Source organism: Podarcis filfolensis (genome assembly GCF_964270895.1).
Source record: "Podarcis filfolensis genome assembly, chromosome: 11".
Classification (NCBI taxonomy): Eukaryota; Metazoa; Chordata; class Lepidosauria; order Squamata; family Lacertidae; genus Podarcis; species Podarcis filfolensis.
The window spans coordinates 37,164,964-37,181,121 of record NC_139613.1 but is presented as its reverse complement, the minus strand read 5'-3'; the positions used below and the strand labels follow the sequence as shown (position 1 = coordinate 37,181,121).

General features: G+C 45.1%; 1 protein-coding gene across 4 annotated transcripts in view; it reads right to left on the bottom strand.

Moving 5' to 3' along the window:
- Positions 1 to 2,635, bottom strand: part of RGMB (repulsive guidance molecule BMP co-receptor b) — a 45,823-nt gene extending 43,188 nt beyond the window's left edge. The window contains exons 1-2 of one of the 4 annotated variants that reach the window (XM_083577011.1): positions 2,396 to 2,635; positions 352 to 438 (exon numbers count right to left, since the gene is read on the bottom strand). In XM_083577011.1, coding sequence (XP_083433137.1) covers positions 352 to 356 — 5 coding nt within the window. In that variant the 5' untranslated portion in view covers positions 357 to 438; positions 2,396 to 2,635. The other 3 variants (XM_083577013.1, XM_083577014.1, XM_083577012.1) reach the window with 3 other exon arrangements.
- Positions 2,636 to 16,158: the final 13,523 nt, after the last annotated feature.

Below are 16,158 nucleotides of genomic sequence, written 5' to 3'. Positions count from 1 at the left end.
ACTGTGGCTTCTCCTCCAAACAGCACTAGTCCCCAGAAGGGACGTGAGATGCTTGAACTGCCCCCCTGTGGATGCGATTTCCGTTTGCAGAACTGTTTTGCCAGCACACGATTCTTAATCCTGGAAACTTGGTGGATGGGGTCTGTGTATGGACAGATTCAGTCCGCAGCGGGTTAGTTGTAAAACTCGAACCCAGAACTCCCGGGGTCCCATTCCAGCTCCCTCCATTGCTTCTCTCCTCCGGCCATCTGGGGAAGTCTGGGCACAAGCGCGCGCGCGCGCACCCACCACGGAGCGCTTAATAAATCCACTTCGGGGGAAGAAGAAGAAAAAAAATACTTGGCTACTTACATCATCTTTAACCCTTGCGGCGCCGAGCGAACCGAGGGCGTCGTCAAACCTGCATCTCCGAGTATGGGACGCCGGGCAGTTCAGGACCTGATCGGCAGCGAAAACAACAACAGCAATCGTAAATAAATAAAAAAACAATCAAGGTAGCGGCGAGACGGTCCCTCTTCCCGGGGCCGGGGGAAAGGGGCTTTCTGCTCCAGCCAGCCTGGAAGGAAGTGATGCGATCGCGCGGGGGGAGGTTTTTTTTTTTGCAGCGCCGAACTGCAAAAATGCAGAGTAGCAGGTGCAAAAAGCATTTGGGAGCCGCTGGCCAGAGAGCAGGGGAAGCAATTTGCTTCCTGCCCATTTATCTCAGGAAACCAGCACGCTCGTCCCTCCGAAACAAAGTTTAACCTCTTGCTTTCCAGCAAGGAAGACAGAACCCTTTCATGTGTTTTTCAAGCTCTTTGCTTTGCTAAAAACGCGGGTTATTAAGGCTGTCAGGAAGACTGGGGGTGGGGCTCCCCGCACTTTCTTTTTTAAGGTAGGGTCCGCCATTGCAGATTAGCTGCCCTGAAATAGATAAGGACACATCAGACGCAACTTACTCCGCGAAGCTCAGTTAGTTCCTGGCTTGGTGCTCCCTTCCTTCCAGTGTCAAGTGCAGGCAAAACCAGTTTCCCTCCCAGTTTGGTGAAACCGCGGAAATGGGCACGCTTTACTTGGAAGAAATATATCTCAGAAAACTCTTAGAATCCCAGAACTGTAGAGTTGGAAGGGACCACGAGGGTCATCTAGTCCAACCCCCTGCGATACAGGAATCTGTCGCCCAACGTGCGGCTCGAACTCACGACCCTAAGATTGAGAGTCTCAGTGTCTCCCAAGTATATATTACATGCTAGGATTTTACCTGCCAATTGACCGAGGGTGTTACGGAACCAACCTCCCCCACCCCACCCCCCGCCTCCGGCTTTGCTTAGAAGTATGGAAGCCCATTGAAATCCTTGAGATTTCCTCCTCGCAAGGAAGGGTATTTTAGGTGCGGACTGGGGGATCACCACGCTCTGAAAATTCAAAGATCGCAGCCTGATGCTCCGGAGCCTAGATTTTATTCCCAGGAAAACTGGATTTAAGGATAGCAAAAGCCTTGAGAATGGCATTCCAGGGCAATGTACACGGGCAGCTTCCGAGGAAATCGCTTGAAAGCGAGGCAGTGTGGCATAGTGGTTAGAGGGCCAGACCAGGACTTCGGGTTTCACACTCGTGCGTTCAGCCACGAAGCTCGTTGGGTGGGCACTCCCTGCCTCTCTCAGCCAAGCCTACCTCTCAGGGTTGTTGTGAGGATAAAAACAGACAGGTGAGAACCAATGGGATGTGGTTGATTCATTCTCCGCAGCAATCTGGCTGCTCTTCCCCACAAGTACAAAAAAGAAAATTCCTCCAGCTGCTTTGGAAGGGGAGGGGGAGTAATCTCAGTTACTGATAACAAAAGATCGCTGCTCCTTATTGTTACAGCAGGTGCCGGTTGCTCGACCCAGGCAGGCACTGGAGATCGCTGGTTACAAAGAGATCCTTTTGCAACGACGATCTGGTCACTCAGTATAAAGGGATCCTTGTGTAGGCATGACCTGATCGAGATCCACCATCTCTTGACTGCTTACTGAGAAATCCAAATGTGTGCGCCGGGCTTGCTCCCGGGTAAAGCGCGTGGACAACACTAGCGACCCCCCCCCCTTTGAAAGCAGTGTGGCTCAGGATCCGGCTGCGCGGGTCCTCGATCCCAAGCAGCTTTCTCTCCGCAGCCCTTCCTTGCCGCCGGATGAGGCTCAGACAGAGCCAGGCTGGCGCTCCGAGCCTCGCATGGACGGAGCACTTTTTCCCGCCGGCGCCTGCAAACTCCAGGTGTGAGATTGGCCCGAGGCGAATTCCCTCCACAAGTGATTTCCCAGGTTCTATTTTTCTATTTGGGGCGGGGGAGAGGCCGACCCCCCGGCGCGCAGGAGTGGGAGAGGCAGGGAAAGTCCATCTCCCCCTCCCTCCCTCCCCCGCGGGAAAAGAAACTCACCGCGAGCATCGCCTCGTCACTTGCATCGCTGACGCTCCCCGCGCTGCCAGCCAGCCAGCCGGCGAGGAGGTGCGGCTCCTCCGGGGTCTCCGGATCCGCCACCAGAAGCGCTCGCTCCGCTCCGGCCTCCTGCGCTCAGTAGCGTTGACACAAAGGGAGGGAGGGAGAGACAGAGGAGGGAGGGAGAAGGCAGGCAGGCGACGAGGTGCCTTTAACGACAGCGCCACGGTCTCGCCGCAAACAAATGAGGGAGGCGAAGGCAGCGCTGCTCCCAGGCTCGGCTCCCAGTCCCAGCCTCTCGCTCGCTGCCCCCTCCCTTCGCGGAAACCGCTGGAATGTACCTGAACATCTGGACCATCAGCTGGCTGCCCCTCCTGGTCTCTGCCATGAGACAGGAAGCGACTTTCTTGCCTACCTTTTGCAACTCACTCTTTCTTTACTCTGCTCACAGTGCCTGCCACTTTTTTCTTCTTTACCCTCCAGGTTCCCTCTTTTATTTCCAGATGTTTCATTATCCCCACGCCTCCTGCATCCCTTCCCTTTCTGATTGCCAGTCAGAGCAGTTGTTATTATCTGTTGTAGTAGTTCATTTCTGGAGCCGGATTGCATTCGGAATGAATGAATGAATGAATGAATAAGTAAATGATATTTCCCCAAGGCAGAATCCGGCAGCAAAGGAAAGTCCAGGGTCCCTTTGTTCGCACACCATTATTGCTTGGGTAGCTTTCCTGAATTCACTAGGGCTTCTTATGTTGGCGTAAACTTTCTTTTTTTATTTTTCAGAGAGCATCCTCAACTTCCTGGGAAAGTCAGGCAGGGACTTTGCCCTCCACACGTTCTTTGAATCAGAGGTCACTCCTGAATTTCACAGCAAGTATTAGTTTTCCTGTGCCCCCTCTGGGACAAACAGAGAAATCAAGAAGTGAAGTTACAGTAAAAAACTTAAATAAAATCAACAATTAAAAGCAATCTCGTATGTAAAAACAATTTTATGTATACAAGCAACAAAAACCATTCCATATGCTTAAAAGCATTTTCATATGTAAAAGTAATTTTGAGATGGGTGCAGACTGGGTTAAAGAGCCCAGTTATCTTATTCCAGACTCAGCTTTGGTTTATTTATATGCTTACACCTAAATGGCTTCCTCAATGCAGCTCACATGGGCGATCTCAGTGGCCCTTCTTCCAGATATTAATCAGCCTTGGCACCCCCAGTGCAGCAGATTACCTAAGGGGGCAGATCACTCACCAGTTCACTTGTTCCGTATCCCAAGACTTGCCAGCTACCAGCAGGCAAAGATTGGCAGCTGGATATGTGGAATAAGATGCCAGGGATGCAAATTATCCATAGGTCTCTTTATGGTCTGGAAGACAAAGCCGTAACATCTCTGAGACGTGATATAATAACTAGGAGTGCTGTGGGATGGAAATGCCTTCCGCAACTTCTACAATTTCAACCACAGAGGTGTCGGGGAGGTGCAGAGTACTGTATCCTTGTCCTTATTGTGTGCATCATAGAAACTATAAGTCCTGGTGCTGTTGATCTTTCGTTTTCTTTCTTCTTTCTTTCTTTCTTTCTTTCTTTCTTTCTTTCTTTCTTTCTTTTTTTCTCTTAGCAGGGGGCAGATGGGCATTATGAGCAGGATCCTGTATTCTAAGCATAGCTGTCAACTTTTCCCTTTTCTTGTGAGGAATCCTATTTGGAATAAGGGAATTTCCCTTTAAAAAAAGGGAAACGTTGACAGCTATGATTCCAAGTCAAGTAAAGCCGAACTTTGGCAATAACTTGCACCCAGCTCCTACATGTTTAGCTAGTATTTCTCTCTTCAGCTCTGTGTTTTCATTTCAGTGAGTCCTCCTTTCCCCTCTGAATTGGAAAGCTAGTATCCAGGAATTCTCCTAACTGCCCCAGTGCCTTGAAGTGTGTTAATTGGCTTGCTAACTTGAAGTATCCAGATTGCTGTACCGAATTGTGCCTTAAGGCACCTTTGATACAACATGAAATCTGTAGTGCCCACCTGTGTTTCTGCCAGGGTTTCGTAATCAGCTGCATGGCAGGCAGTCATTTAAGACCAGAAGCTCCCCATCACTTTGCCATCTTGCTAGGAAAAGCTTCCTCAGTTGGCTTTCTGGTTTGCTATTGTTCAAAGCAAATTGTCCCACTTCCAGGAAAAGGGCAAATCCGAGAAGGTTCCTGAACAACTAATACTTCTTCAGTTCTTCCCATGGTGCTCATGTTTTAGGTTGCCAAAACCACATCGGTGACACATGAGAAAGAAATACTGACAGACTCAGGGTAACCTCAAGGGATACACAAGCGCAAGAAAACTAGGTGGGGGGAAAGAGCCCTTAAACAATCCCAAGATAACTCAATGGCATGGAACACGGAGAGACTCTTGAATGGAGGGAGGAAATAGAGTGAAAAATATGGAAGAAAGAACCATCTCATTGTCTGGGTAAGTTATTTGCTGCTTCACACAAAGAAGCTGTTTTTAAATGTTCCCTGGGATGGAAGAAATGGCAGGCCATAGACATCCGTGGATAAATTCGATAAATTTAATATAGCTGAGATTGGACACAATTGTGTTCACCCCACCCTGAAAAACAACAACAACAGCAACTTATTTCTACCCCGCCCATTTGACTGGGTTGCCCCAGCCACTCTGGGCGGCTTGCAGCATTTATAAAAACTTAGTAAAACATTAGAAAAATAGAGGGAGGAAATGGAGAGCGACGGGAGGAATCCAGAAATAATAATAATAATTTATTATTTATACCCCACCCATCTGGCTGGGTTTCCCCAGCCACTCTGGGTGGCTTCCAACAGAATATTAAAATACAGTCATACCTTGGGTGGCAGCTGCTTCAGGTTGCATTTTTTTGGGTTACGCACCCGCCGAAACCCGGAAGCACCCGAACGGGTTACTTCGGTGGTCGCACATGCGCAGAAGTGCTAAATCACGCTTTGCACATGCGCAGAAGCGCTGAATCGCAACCTGCACGTGTGCAGACTATCCTTTGAGGGGAGTCATTCCAGTCCCTTGATCATTTTTGTCACCTACACCTTTTGCAGCTCTTTGACACCTTTTTGAGATGCAGTGACCCTAAATGCACACAGTATTCCAAGTGTGGTCACTTGTACCAGGGGGATGCAATCAAGATTGGGACTGCAGTGAGCAGGAAAAGGGTTCAACCCATGCCACAATTTGGAGATTTTCTCCTAATGCAAAAAGCAGCTTAAGGGGATAAGGGAGGATTTTTATCTGGCCCGTGAGGGTCTTGATGTCCAAACACGGTGGTTACCGAAAGCAAAAACAGCCACATTAAATGCAACGACTCATTTATTGTGCAGTTTGGCTTTTAAAACAGACTTTTAATTAAGGCTCCAATCTTAACTATACTTACTTGGATGCAAAACTGGTGGAAATCAGCTTGGTCAATATTTTTAGTGTTATGGTGCTCATGTTTTCGGAAGTTCAGTATGGGGGATGGAGCTTGCCTGCTCAGAATCTACTTTTTGACTTATTTCTCTCTCTCCCTCTATAACGTGGGGCCACCATAGGTTTTAATAGGAATGTTCTTAGAAGTTTTGAATATGCTAAAGCGGAATGCCATTTTTCAGCATAATTGGAAAGCCCTGTATCTTTATTGCTGGCGTGCCAGGAGTTTTCATAAAAGTGGTTTAGTGCCTTTCGAAATGTTTCTGCCCCCTGATACAAAGGAGGTATAATTGGGGAGGGGGAGAGATGTCCTCTCAACAGGAGAGGAGGAGCTTCTGCCTTTTCAAGCAGAGCTGCTTGTTCAGTGTTCAAAGAAGAGAAGAGCCTGGGCAGGGAAGACAGCAGGAGAGGGGCTAGCAATGATCTTTTGCTCTTTGTCGTGTGTGTGTATCCAAAACCACTTGGGAGCCTAATAAAAGGCCTGAAACTCCAGGTTCAAAAATTGATCTGTTTGTAGGTCACTGAAGTTCTGCAGTTTGAGGAAACCAGCAGTGATGGTGCTGTAAGAAAGGGTCCTAAAAATGCAACACCACATTTCTCAACCGGGTAACAACATTTTAGCTCTTTGGGGCTGCAATAAATATACCAAATGCCCAGAAATGTATCAATACTTTTTTCTCATTCTAGGGATCAAGTATAGATCTCCTTTTTTATTTGTGGAGCACAGTGCATAGACATAATTGTTGTATTTATCTCTTATAGTGATCTTTTATTTGATATTCTAATAAAACATAGTCAAAAAATTGCCTGTGTTTCAATATTTTAATTCTCTGGTTCCATTTTCCTTTTAGAACGAAACACATCACAGTATAATCTATTGCGTTTATTGAGTTTATGCTTTATTTCCCACGAAAAACAGTTTTAAAGCGATCAACATCATCTGAAGTAAAAAAAAAGCAAATAAATAAATAACATTATTAAAAACAGATTTTATATTGCAATAGCCTACTACTGATGCTGCTCAAATGTCTGGGAAAATAAAAAAGCATTTGCTGGGTGCCAAAATGATGATAATATGGGTACCCGGCAGTCTTCCCCGGGGACAGCTTTCCTGAAAACATTGGTGGGGGGAGCATAGTATAGAGAGAGCCTGTTCTCTCACTGCCCCCTTTAAGCCTTACTCAGATACGGCATGCAGACAAGTGCCTCATGGTCAGGGTCTTTTAGGCATAGTGGTCTTAAAATTGTATATTGCATTGCAGTATATTAAATAAATACATCCTCTGATGGAACCACTTTGGCAGAAGATGCAGTGCTGGCCACATGCTCACGGAGCTGAGATATGTTTAACAACCTGCTTCCTGCTCCCCCAAAGAACACCTTAATTATTGAAGGTACAGCTCAGAAAACCATCATTAATATCCCATTCTCCCTTGAGTACATTTGGAATGACCATCTTTCCGTAGTCCATAGGATGGTGTGTATGGCACACGCGTCCGAGTGACATCAGAAGATCAGATCAAATAAGAGCAAAGACCTGTACTCCATTGTCAAGATGCGTGATTATCTTCCAGAAATAGGACAGTTGTTGTCTCTGATAAATCACTTGCGGGCCCAGTGGTGTTTGTAAACGTAAAAAAAAAATGGTTGTCGTGTATAGGTCATCAGACTTGAATCTCCCTGACCGAAAACTCACTGCAGCAGGAATCAGCAAAGCAGCAGCTTTGATTTTAAAAATCCTGAAGGCAACTTTGGTTGTTCCTCTCTTCCCTCTCCCTCCCCTCTCATAAGCGTAAAAGCTATCCTGTGCATGAAATAATGATGAGGAAGAGTTCAAAGCAATCCCAGGAAGCTTGCTTGTGAGGCTGTTTTGTCATGCTGTTCCAGCATCTTCCCCATTCCCCTTCCTGTATCATGTCATGAATGAGGGTTCTTTCTTTCTTTCTTTCTTTCTTTCTTTCTTTCTTTCTTTCTTTCTTTCCCTGGCTTGGGAAATGAGAGAACTCTAGTAAGGAGAAAACCGCTCTTCCCTTTCTCTCAAGGAAGATTAGGCAGCATGTCTAAGTACTTAGCTTGTTAGGATTAAAATAAACACAGTAATGAAATAAACACATTGTAATTCAGTCCAGAATTGGCCCCTTCAGTTCATCATCAACACAAGGGACCTTGGCTTTGGCAGCCGTTCCTTGCCTGATTTTTGTCTGATTTCCAGCCCTTTCTGACACTTAGAAGAATGATCCCCTCTGGGGTTTCCTTTGGGTTTTAAGCAACTGGAAACATTGCAGAAGATGCAATGAAAGCTGCCCATCTTCTTTGGCTAACCTTCAAAGTTAGAGGCAGGAGAGGGGCGGGGGAATCCACAATGACATTAGCATTGGTATAATAAACAGGCTTCTTTGAGCTGTTCTGTACACAGTGGACTGTTGAGAGCAAGCAGAAAGATTTCTCCAGCTGCTGGGTGCTGTTGATCCAACATCCTGATGTACAGAATTGAAGGGTGAGTCGCTTTGGAAGAAAGATAACTTTGTTTTCCATAAAAGCAGCAAGAAACCCTTAAAGAATAACAAGCGTGATGGACTATGCTGAAATAGCAAAGCTGACTGGAAAACTCAGGAACCAAGAGGACAAAAACTTTAAAGAAGAATGGGAAAATTTTTATAATTTATCTAGGAGACCGCTGCAAGCACATGAAAACATTAGCAGGCTTTGAAACCCACTTGTAATGTAACAAATACTATGGATAAGATGTATTGATTTAAAATATAGAATATGGAATAATATGCAGTTGTAAATGTTGACAATAGGACCCATGGAGGGGATGGGGGGGCAGGGAGTCTCGAGATTCAGAGTAATCTCTATATATGAATATGCATTCGGAATGTTATAAATTTATATTTGTAAAATCAAATAAAAATAATTCCAAAAAAAGAAAGAACAACAAATGTATTATGAGATAAAGTTTTCCACATCACGATTCTAGTCCTTTTGCCATAATAAATTTGTTAGTCTTTAAGAGGGTCACAGGGACGCGGGTGGCGCTGTGGGTTAAACCACAGAACCTAGGATTTGCTGATCAGAAGGTTGGCGGTTCGAATCCCCGCGACGGGGTGAGCTCCTGTTGCTCAGTCCCTGCTCCTGCCCACCTAGCAGTTCGAAACCATGAAGTGCAAGCAGATAAATAGGTACCGCTCCAGCGGGAAGGTAAACAGTGTTTCTGTGTGCTGCTCTGGTTTGCCAGAAGCAGCTTAGTCATGCTGGCCACATGACCCAGAAGCTGTACGCTGGCTCCCTCGGCCAATAAAGCGAGATGAGCGCCACAACCCCAGAGTCAGTCACGACTGGACCTAATGGTCAGGGGTCCCCTTTACACTTTACCTAAGAGGGCCACAAGATTCTTGATCGACTTTGCAGCAAGAGATTAATGAGGCTACACCTCTTGAATTGGTATTTGGTACACATCCATCCCCCAACCAATCCCTCTGTGCCTGCTTCTAGTCCTCATCATTTTATTATGAAGCTACACCAGGCCTGGAGGCAGCACCCAACATCCTTAGGCATCTCTCAGGATCCTAGGTATCTGGCAGGATCTACTGCTGCTGGTCAGCTACCCAGTTGCAGATGCACCCATTTTCGATAAGGCAACTGGGTTCAGCCCTCATTATGGGACAGAATCTGAACCTGGTCACAGTGTTGGATGCCCTTTACCAACAAGAGGGAAAGGGGAAGTGTGAAGTTGTCACTCTTATTTGATGATGATTTGGTGGTGATTTCTCTGACCGTGGCATCCTTCAGCATTGGTTTGTGAGATGGGAGCTGGGGGCACACAGTATTGGGGGCTGGCTTTAGACTGTAGCACTGGGGGATTGTACTTCACCTTAGCAGGGTGTGATGTGCTGCAGGATGACAATTTGTTCCCAGTGCAATTTAATAGCAAAGGTTTTTAACCTTTTGGAGTCCATGGCTCCCATGACCAACTACATTCTTTCTGTGGCTCCCTTGTGGGGCAAAACACTCAGGAGTCTCAGGAGCTCAATTATGTTGCCCCTTGGTTGCTGAGCTGTCCGTCCCGGAGCCCAGTCTTCTGCCCAAGCAAAAGTAAGAGGTGGTTGGGAAGCCAGTGTAAAGTTCCATGTGCTATGGTTGCTGCTAATTGCTGCTAAACTTTTCCAGGTGCCCAGGGATCCAGATACCCCTTCACACCCCCAGGACCCAGCCTGGGTCTCCATAAAATGAACATCCCTGCTCACTTCAAATATCTCTTTTAAGCACGTGGAACAAGCTGCTTACCCTCATGTATCTTGACGAGGGGTCGGCAAGGTTTACCTCGCCTGGGCCGGTTCACTCTGGTGGAGATCCCTCCATGGGCCAGCGTCTGCGCAGACGCGATTTCCAGCGCCGCAGAAGCAAGTCCCCACACCGTGCTGTGCCATTTTAGAGCAGCACGCAGGGACTCGCTGAGCAGGCAGCTCGGTTCAGGGGTGGCTCGGGGGCCAGTTAAACGACTCCATGTTCCGCTTGTGGCCCATAGGCCTTAGGTTGCCTACCCCTGATCTTGACCATAGCTTCATGGAATCCAAGGTGCTGAAGGTATTTGTCTTTGGCCTATGCTTCATAAAAAGAGTGAGGGACCTCTTTCAGCCCCAAAGCTACATTCCCTTGATGCCTGCCTTCTACGGACTCCATTCTAGTGGTAGGTGGGGTCAGAGGGAAAAATGGGAGGAGGCAACTCTGAACTTGGCAGGTTACATTTCAACCTGGGCTCCACACAGATACCTCTCCCCTCCATTGAGGAAACATACGTTTTATCCCAGATCATGTTCCAGCCAGGCAAAAGCACCCAAGGGTGTGGAGCAGGACCATGAAGCAAGGTGCTCTGGGGAGAGAGGTACCCAAGGAGAGTCACAGGGGCCATAGAGAGAGGCCTGAGGGCCACATTGGGTTCCTGGGCCGAAGGTTCCCCATCCTTGCCTTATTAAATGAAATACATCGGGGCATGACAACAGTGATTATTTCTACTGAGGAACGAAATAATTTTGCTTTTCTTGGTGAAAGCACCATCCTTGTATTGCAAGCTCCTTGATGACAATTGACCTGGAAATATGAAAGGTAAAGGTAAAAGGTAAAGGACCCCTGGACGGTTAAAGTCCAGTCAAAGGTGACTATGGGGTTGCGGTGCTCATCTTGCTTTCAGACCGAGAGAACCGGCGTTTGTCCACAGACAGCTTTCCGGGTCATGTGGCCAGCATGACTAAACCACTTCTGGCGCACCGGAACACCTTGACGGAAACCAGAGAGCACGGAAATGCTGTTTACCTTCCCACCATAGTCTACTTGCACTGATGTGCTTTCAAACTGCTAGGTTGGCAGGAGCTGGGACAGAGCAATGGGAGCTCACCCCGTGGTGGGGATTCGAACCACCAACCTTCCAAGAGGCTCAGTGGTTTAGACCACAGCACCACCCGCATCTCTTGGAAAGATGAAGCACATGTTGCATAACTTCTATCCGGGATCATCCATGTTTACTTTCTCTTTCTTCTCCAAATTATACTGCATACATTTGTTATGCTGGAGACACCTGGGAAGATTGATAGTGTGCTCAAAAAGACAGTTTCCACCCCCCTCCAGTTTGCGAATGTCAGATAAGCAATGAATATTAATACTTTTTCATGCAACAATGTTAGCATTTCATTAATTTCAACTCAAATAGTCCATTATATCATTTGATAGGGAAGAGATCTCTCGTGGGTCATCTATCCTATCCCCCTATGGCAGCATAATTTGATTGCTATTGAACTTTTTAAATTGATGGGTGTCAGGAGTAACCTTGAAAACGTATGAACTGATAGCAGTTGTGCAGCTGCTCCTGGCAACTCTTTGCTGTGTTGCCAAACAATTCCTAATTGCCCTCCCACTAGAATTTTCCATCTTAATTACATCCCTAGAAATTCTCTTTTTGTTGCCACTGCCTCACACAAGTAATTGATCTCTGATTGATCTTTATTTATTTATTTGTCTGAATTTAAATCTCTAATGCCTTGATAAGATTTTCAAATGGATTCATAAGCAATTAAGGTGAGAAAGCTAATGTGGCCTTGCGGATAAGATCATGAGCTATGAGCTAATAAGTCCTGGTTTCAAATCTCTGTCCATCCACTAGTTTGCAGGGAAAGCAATATGAGGGGGCTTAGGCAAGCTAATATATCAGGATCAGTCTGTATTATAAATTGCAAGAAAAAACAGAATTATAGAAACCTAGAATTATAGCATTGGAAGGGACCACAAAGGCCATCAAGTCCAACCCCCTGTGATGCAGGAATCTTTTGCCAAATGTGGGGCTCAAACCCATGGCCCTGAGATTAAGAGTCTCATTCCCTACCAACCTTTACTTATCAATGCTGATTTGGCATTCATAAATCGGAGAGAAGGGGAATAATTCAGTCAGTGTAGTACAGTGGGTGGAATAGACAAGGGTGGAATCTAAACACACACACACACACACACACACACACACACACAAAACCCACTGTGAAAATGCTATTTTTGAAAAAAATGTTTTGAAAAATACATTGAATTTGCCATAGCTCACTGTCACCATCCAGTGTCACATTTGTGTATTGCACTTTACAACACATTTAAAACGTTTTATTTGCCGCTATATAACTGAGTGCTAGTTCTGAGATCTGCACATGGCCATGAACCTCACTGGTCGACCACCAGTTCTTGACCTAATCTACCTCACATGGTTGCTAAGAGTTTGTGTATGGTGGTTGTGAGGCTCATGAATGTTGCAGATATTAATATTTACACAGTGACTGGAAGCATAAGAACTTACTCCCATCAAAGACACAGCCAAAAAAAGCCATACAATGTCTTGTGCTGTCCAACACAGGCTCAGCTTCTCAGAAAATATGAAATAATCCAAACAGACCTAGAAGCAGAGGTCAGTCTCTCCCCACAACCTGCATTCCTGCCTCCATTGGCCTTAGGCTGTTTATTCTCCCTTCAGGAGAGCTTCATTTACATCCTCACTCCATGGAGTTTGGGAGAGGGGGGCAGGGAAACAGCCACCACCCTTCCAAGATGGCGAATTTGCAACTCCATACCTTCATCACATGATCAAAGGTTCCTTCTCAGCACAGAGTAGAAAACTATCAACAGTTATTCATTAACCCATTAAGGAGCTCAGAGTCCTTTAGAAAACAACACTGGAAAATGCTAGCAACCCATCAGCAATTTTCTATTTTAAACCTTCATTAATACACATACATTTTTCATTTCTGTGTGAATTAAATTGCTTACACAGTGGTACCTCGGGTTACATACACTTCAGGTTACATATGCTTCAGGTTACATACGCTTCAGGTTACAGACTCTGCTAACCCAGAAATATTACCTTGGATTAAGAACTTTGCTTCAGGATGTGAACAGAAATTGCACGGCGGCGGCAGTGGGAGGTCCCATTAGCTAAAGTGGTGCTTCAGGTTAAGAACAGTTTCACGTTAAGAACGGACCTCCGGAATGAATTAAGTACTTAACCTGAGGTACCCCTGTACTTAACAATGAATACCACCTTGAACTCTTTGGGGGAACAGAAGGCAAGATATAAATGTAATAAATAACTAAAATCTGTTGCATCAGCTGTGAAAGTGATGCAGCTTGCTGCTGGAAAAGCAGCCCATAAACTAAAGGGATTAATTAAGTACATTTATGAAGGAAAGGAAGGATGACCTCATGAAGGTGAGGGTGCCAATGGCCTTGTGTCACCAATACAAGGGATGATGCAGAATCTGTTCTTTCCGGGGCCCTGTAGGTTCGGGCTGGCATCAAATAGCTGCAGCTAGCGCAGAATCACTGAGGAACTGCTTCAGGGCCACCCCACCCCCCAAATTCTTCACAAAGCGGTAATGAAACATGAAAACGTTCATGAAACTCAGTCGTTTGGAAAATACAGAACGGTCTGAAATAACAATAACTAAAGACAATGCTATCTAATTTGCTCATAAAGTCCATAAAACTTGAATGATCCTTCCCTTAAAAAAACGACAACAACCCGAAAGCTTCTTCTCATGATTCTTTTATGGAGAGAAGACAGCAGTTCAAATAACATTCATATTGCACAGATAAAACGGTGGGTGACCTTGAAACTGCACTTAGAAAATGATAGCTGGGTTACCTGAGGTTAAACTTCAATGACATCAGCAGAGTTTTGTGAAGGGTGAAGATTAATTTTTGCAGTGTGTATAATAATACCAGAAGCAGAAGCCAAATGTCTAATTTTCTGCTTCCCCCACTCCCTTGTATTAATGTGATGCATTCTGGGGTTGTTGTTCTTTTGTTTTTGAACAAAGGCCTTGAGTTGGATTTACTAGAACATATATTTTGATTGATTTCCAAGAGCATTATTTTCATGCAGCTGTTACATGTTACATTTTAAGGTTCGTATCAATATTCAGCTGTGGAGCTGGATTACTGTCTGATTTATTTCTCAGCTAATGGTAGGATTTTAATGAAAATGGGACACTTTGGCAATTTAGAATATTCCTGTACTCTGGTTGGTGATTGCTCTCCCCTACCTTCCTTTGCAGCTGTCTGGATTCAAAAGCAATTGAGGTTCAGGGAATCTGCAGCAGGTTGATTTAAATGCAGAAAGCTCCTCCAACTTCATATTAACAACTTTAGTTAGAAAGTGATATGTGTCTTTGGGGTTTGCCTGTGGCAGAATAATCTAAGGCTGAGTGAGGGACTACAAGATTTAAAATGCAAGAGCTTTTCATAATTGCAAAGGCCAGGAACGGGTAAGTCTCTGAAATTGAATTTCTTACTCTAGCTCAGAACTGCTTTTATCACTAAACTCATAATTGTGATTATTAACTTGCAACTCACTCCTGCTCCAGCGATTTAGAAAGAATCAATAATGAAATTGTGGCGTACAAGGGAGCTGGTTTGTTGAGATTATGATAAACTGACCAAGTTCAAGTAGGCTCCTTCTGGAACATTGCAGATTATTTATATGTGTCCAGCACAACGGTAAGATATCAACACAGGAAACTGCCTATCTATTTCTGCATTGCCCTTATGCTGACAGGCAGCAGTTCTTTAGAGTTTCTGACAGAGGCTTTTGCCAGGATTTAAACCTAGGACGCAATGCATGTGCTCTACCACTAATCTATGGCACTTTCCCAGTGTAGGAAGTTGCCTCAAAAATCATTAATAGGGTTGCCATATATCTAGAAGTAAAATTCAGGACACAAAAGTTGTTGAGGTTTCTTTAGGAAATGAAACTCAAAGTTGTTGAGCTTTTCCCAGACATTTTGCTGATTTCCCCAAATTCCATACGTATGGCAACCCTACTCATTAAGGGAACATATCCAGGTGCAGCATAAAATGGTTCTGCTGCCATAAAGGTTTCAGCAAGAAAGCAGAGGAGGAGCAAGAGAGGGATCCGGCTAAGCCTTGTCATCAATATAGGCTGAATCATTTTGGTGAATGCCGTTGGTCGCTACTTCTTAATACAAAGAAGTAACTTTGCAGCTCATGCTTAATGAATAACGAGTGGTCATGCAAACTGAATGCTGATAAGAAGTGCTAAATCAAGCTGAAAGAGAGATTTTTATCAGTCATATCTATGAAGATAAAATGCCTTATAGGCCAGACTGACAGGTATGAGATTTAGGCATAAACTGAGTTGCCGTTAATTATGCCTGCTGATAATATGGCTCTGTAGGAGCTATCTACTATTGACAGTGAGTTCCTCATCACAAATAATCTGTCATTAACACATGCAATTTTCAGGTTTCCGTAACATAGTTGTGGAAGATTAGATGTTTGATCCAGAGTCACTTGTGCACAGCATTCTAAGCTGTGTCACATTTTCTGATATGCACACCCTTCTGATAATAGCCCCAACCCGATCTTCAATATTCTCAGAAATGTGTGTTGTTGTTTTTTAAAAAATCAAGTGAGTGTATTTTAAATTTTATAAAACTTTAACTCATTCTGAGCCCTTGGGACAGTGTGGAAGACAGAGCAAGCAAGCTACAGTGCAGTCCTATACATGTCAGAAGTTAACCCCACAGAATTCAAGTACAGTGGTACCTCGGTTCTCGAACATAATCCGTTCCAGAAGACCGTTTGACTTCCGAAACGTTCGAAAACCAAGGCGCAAAGGGCTGGCTGCAAGTTCAATTGGAAAAATTGAAAAACACACAGCGGAAGCCGTTCAACTTCCGAGGCGTGTTCAAAAATGGAAGCAATTACTTCTGGGTTTTTGGCATTTGAAAACCAAAACGTTAAGCTTCTGAGACGCTCAAAAACCCAGGTTCC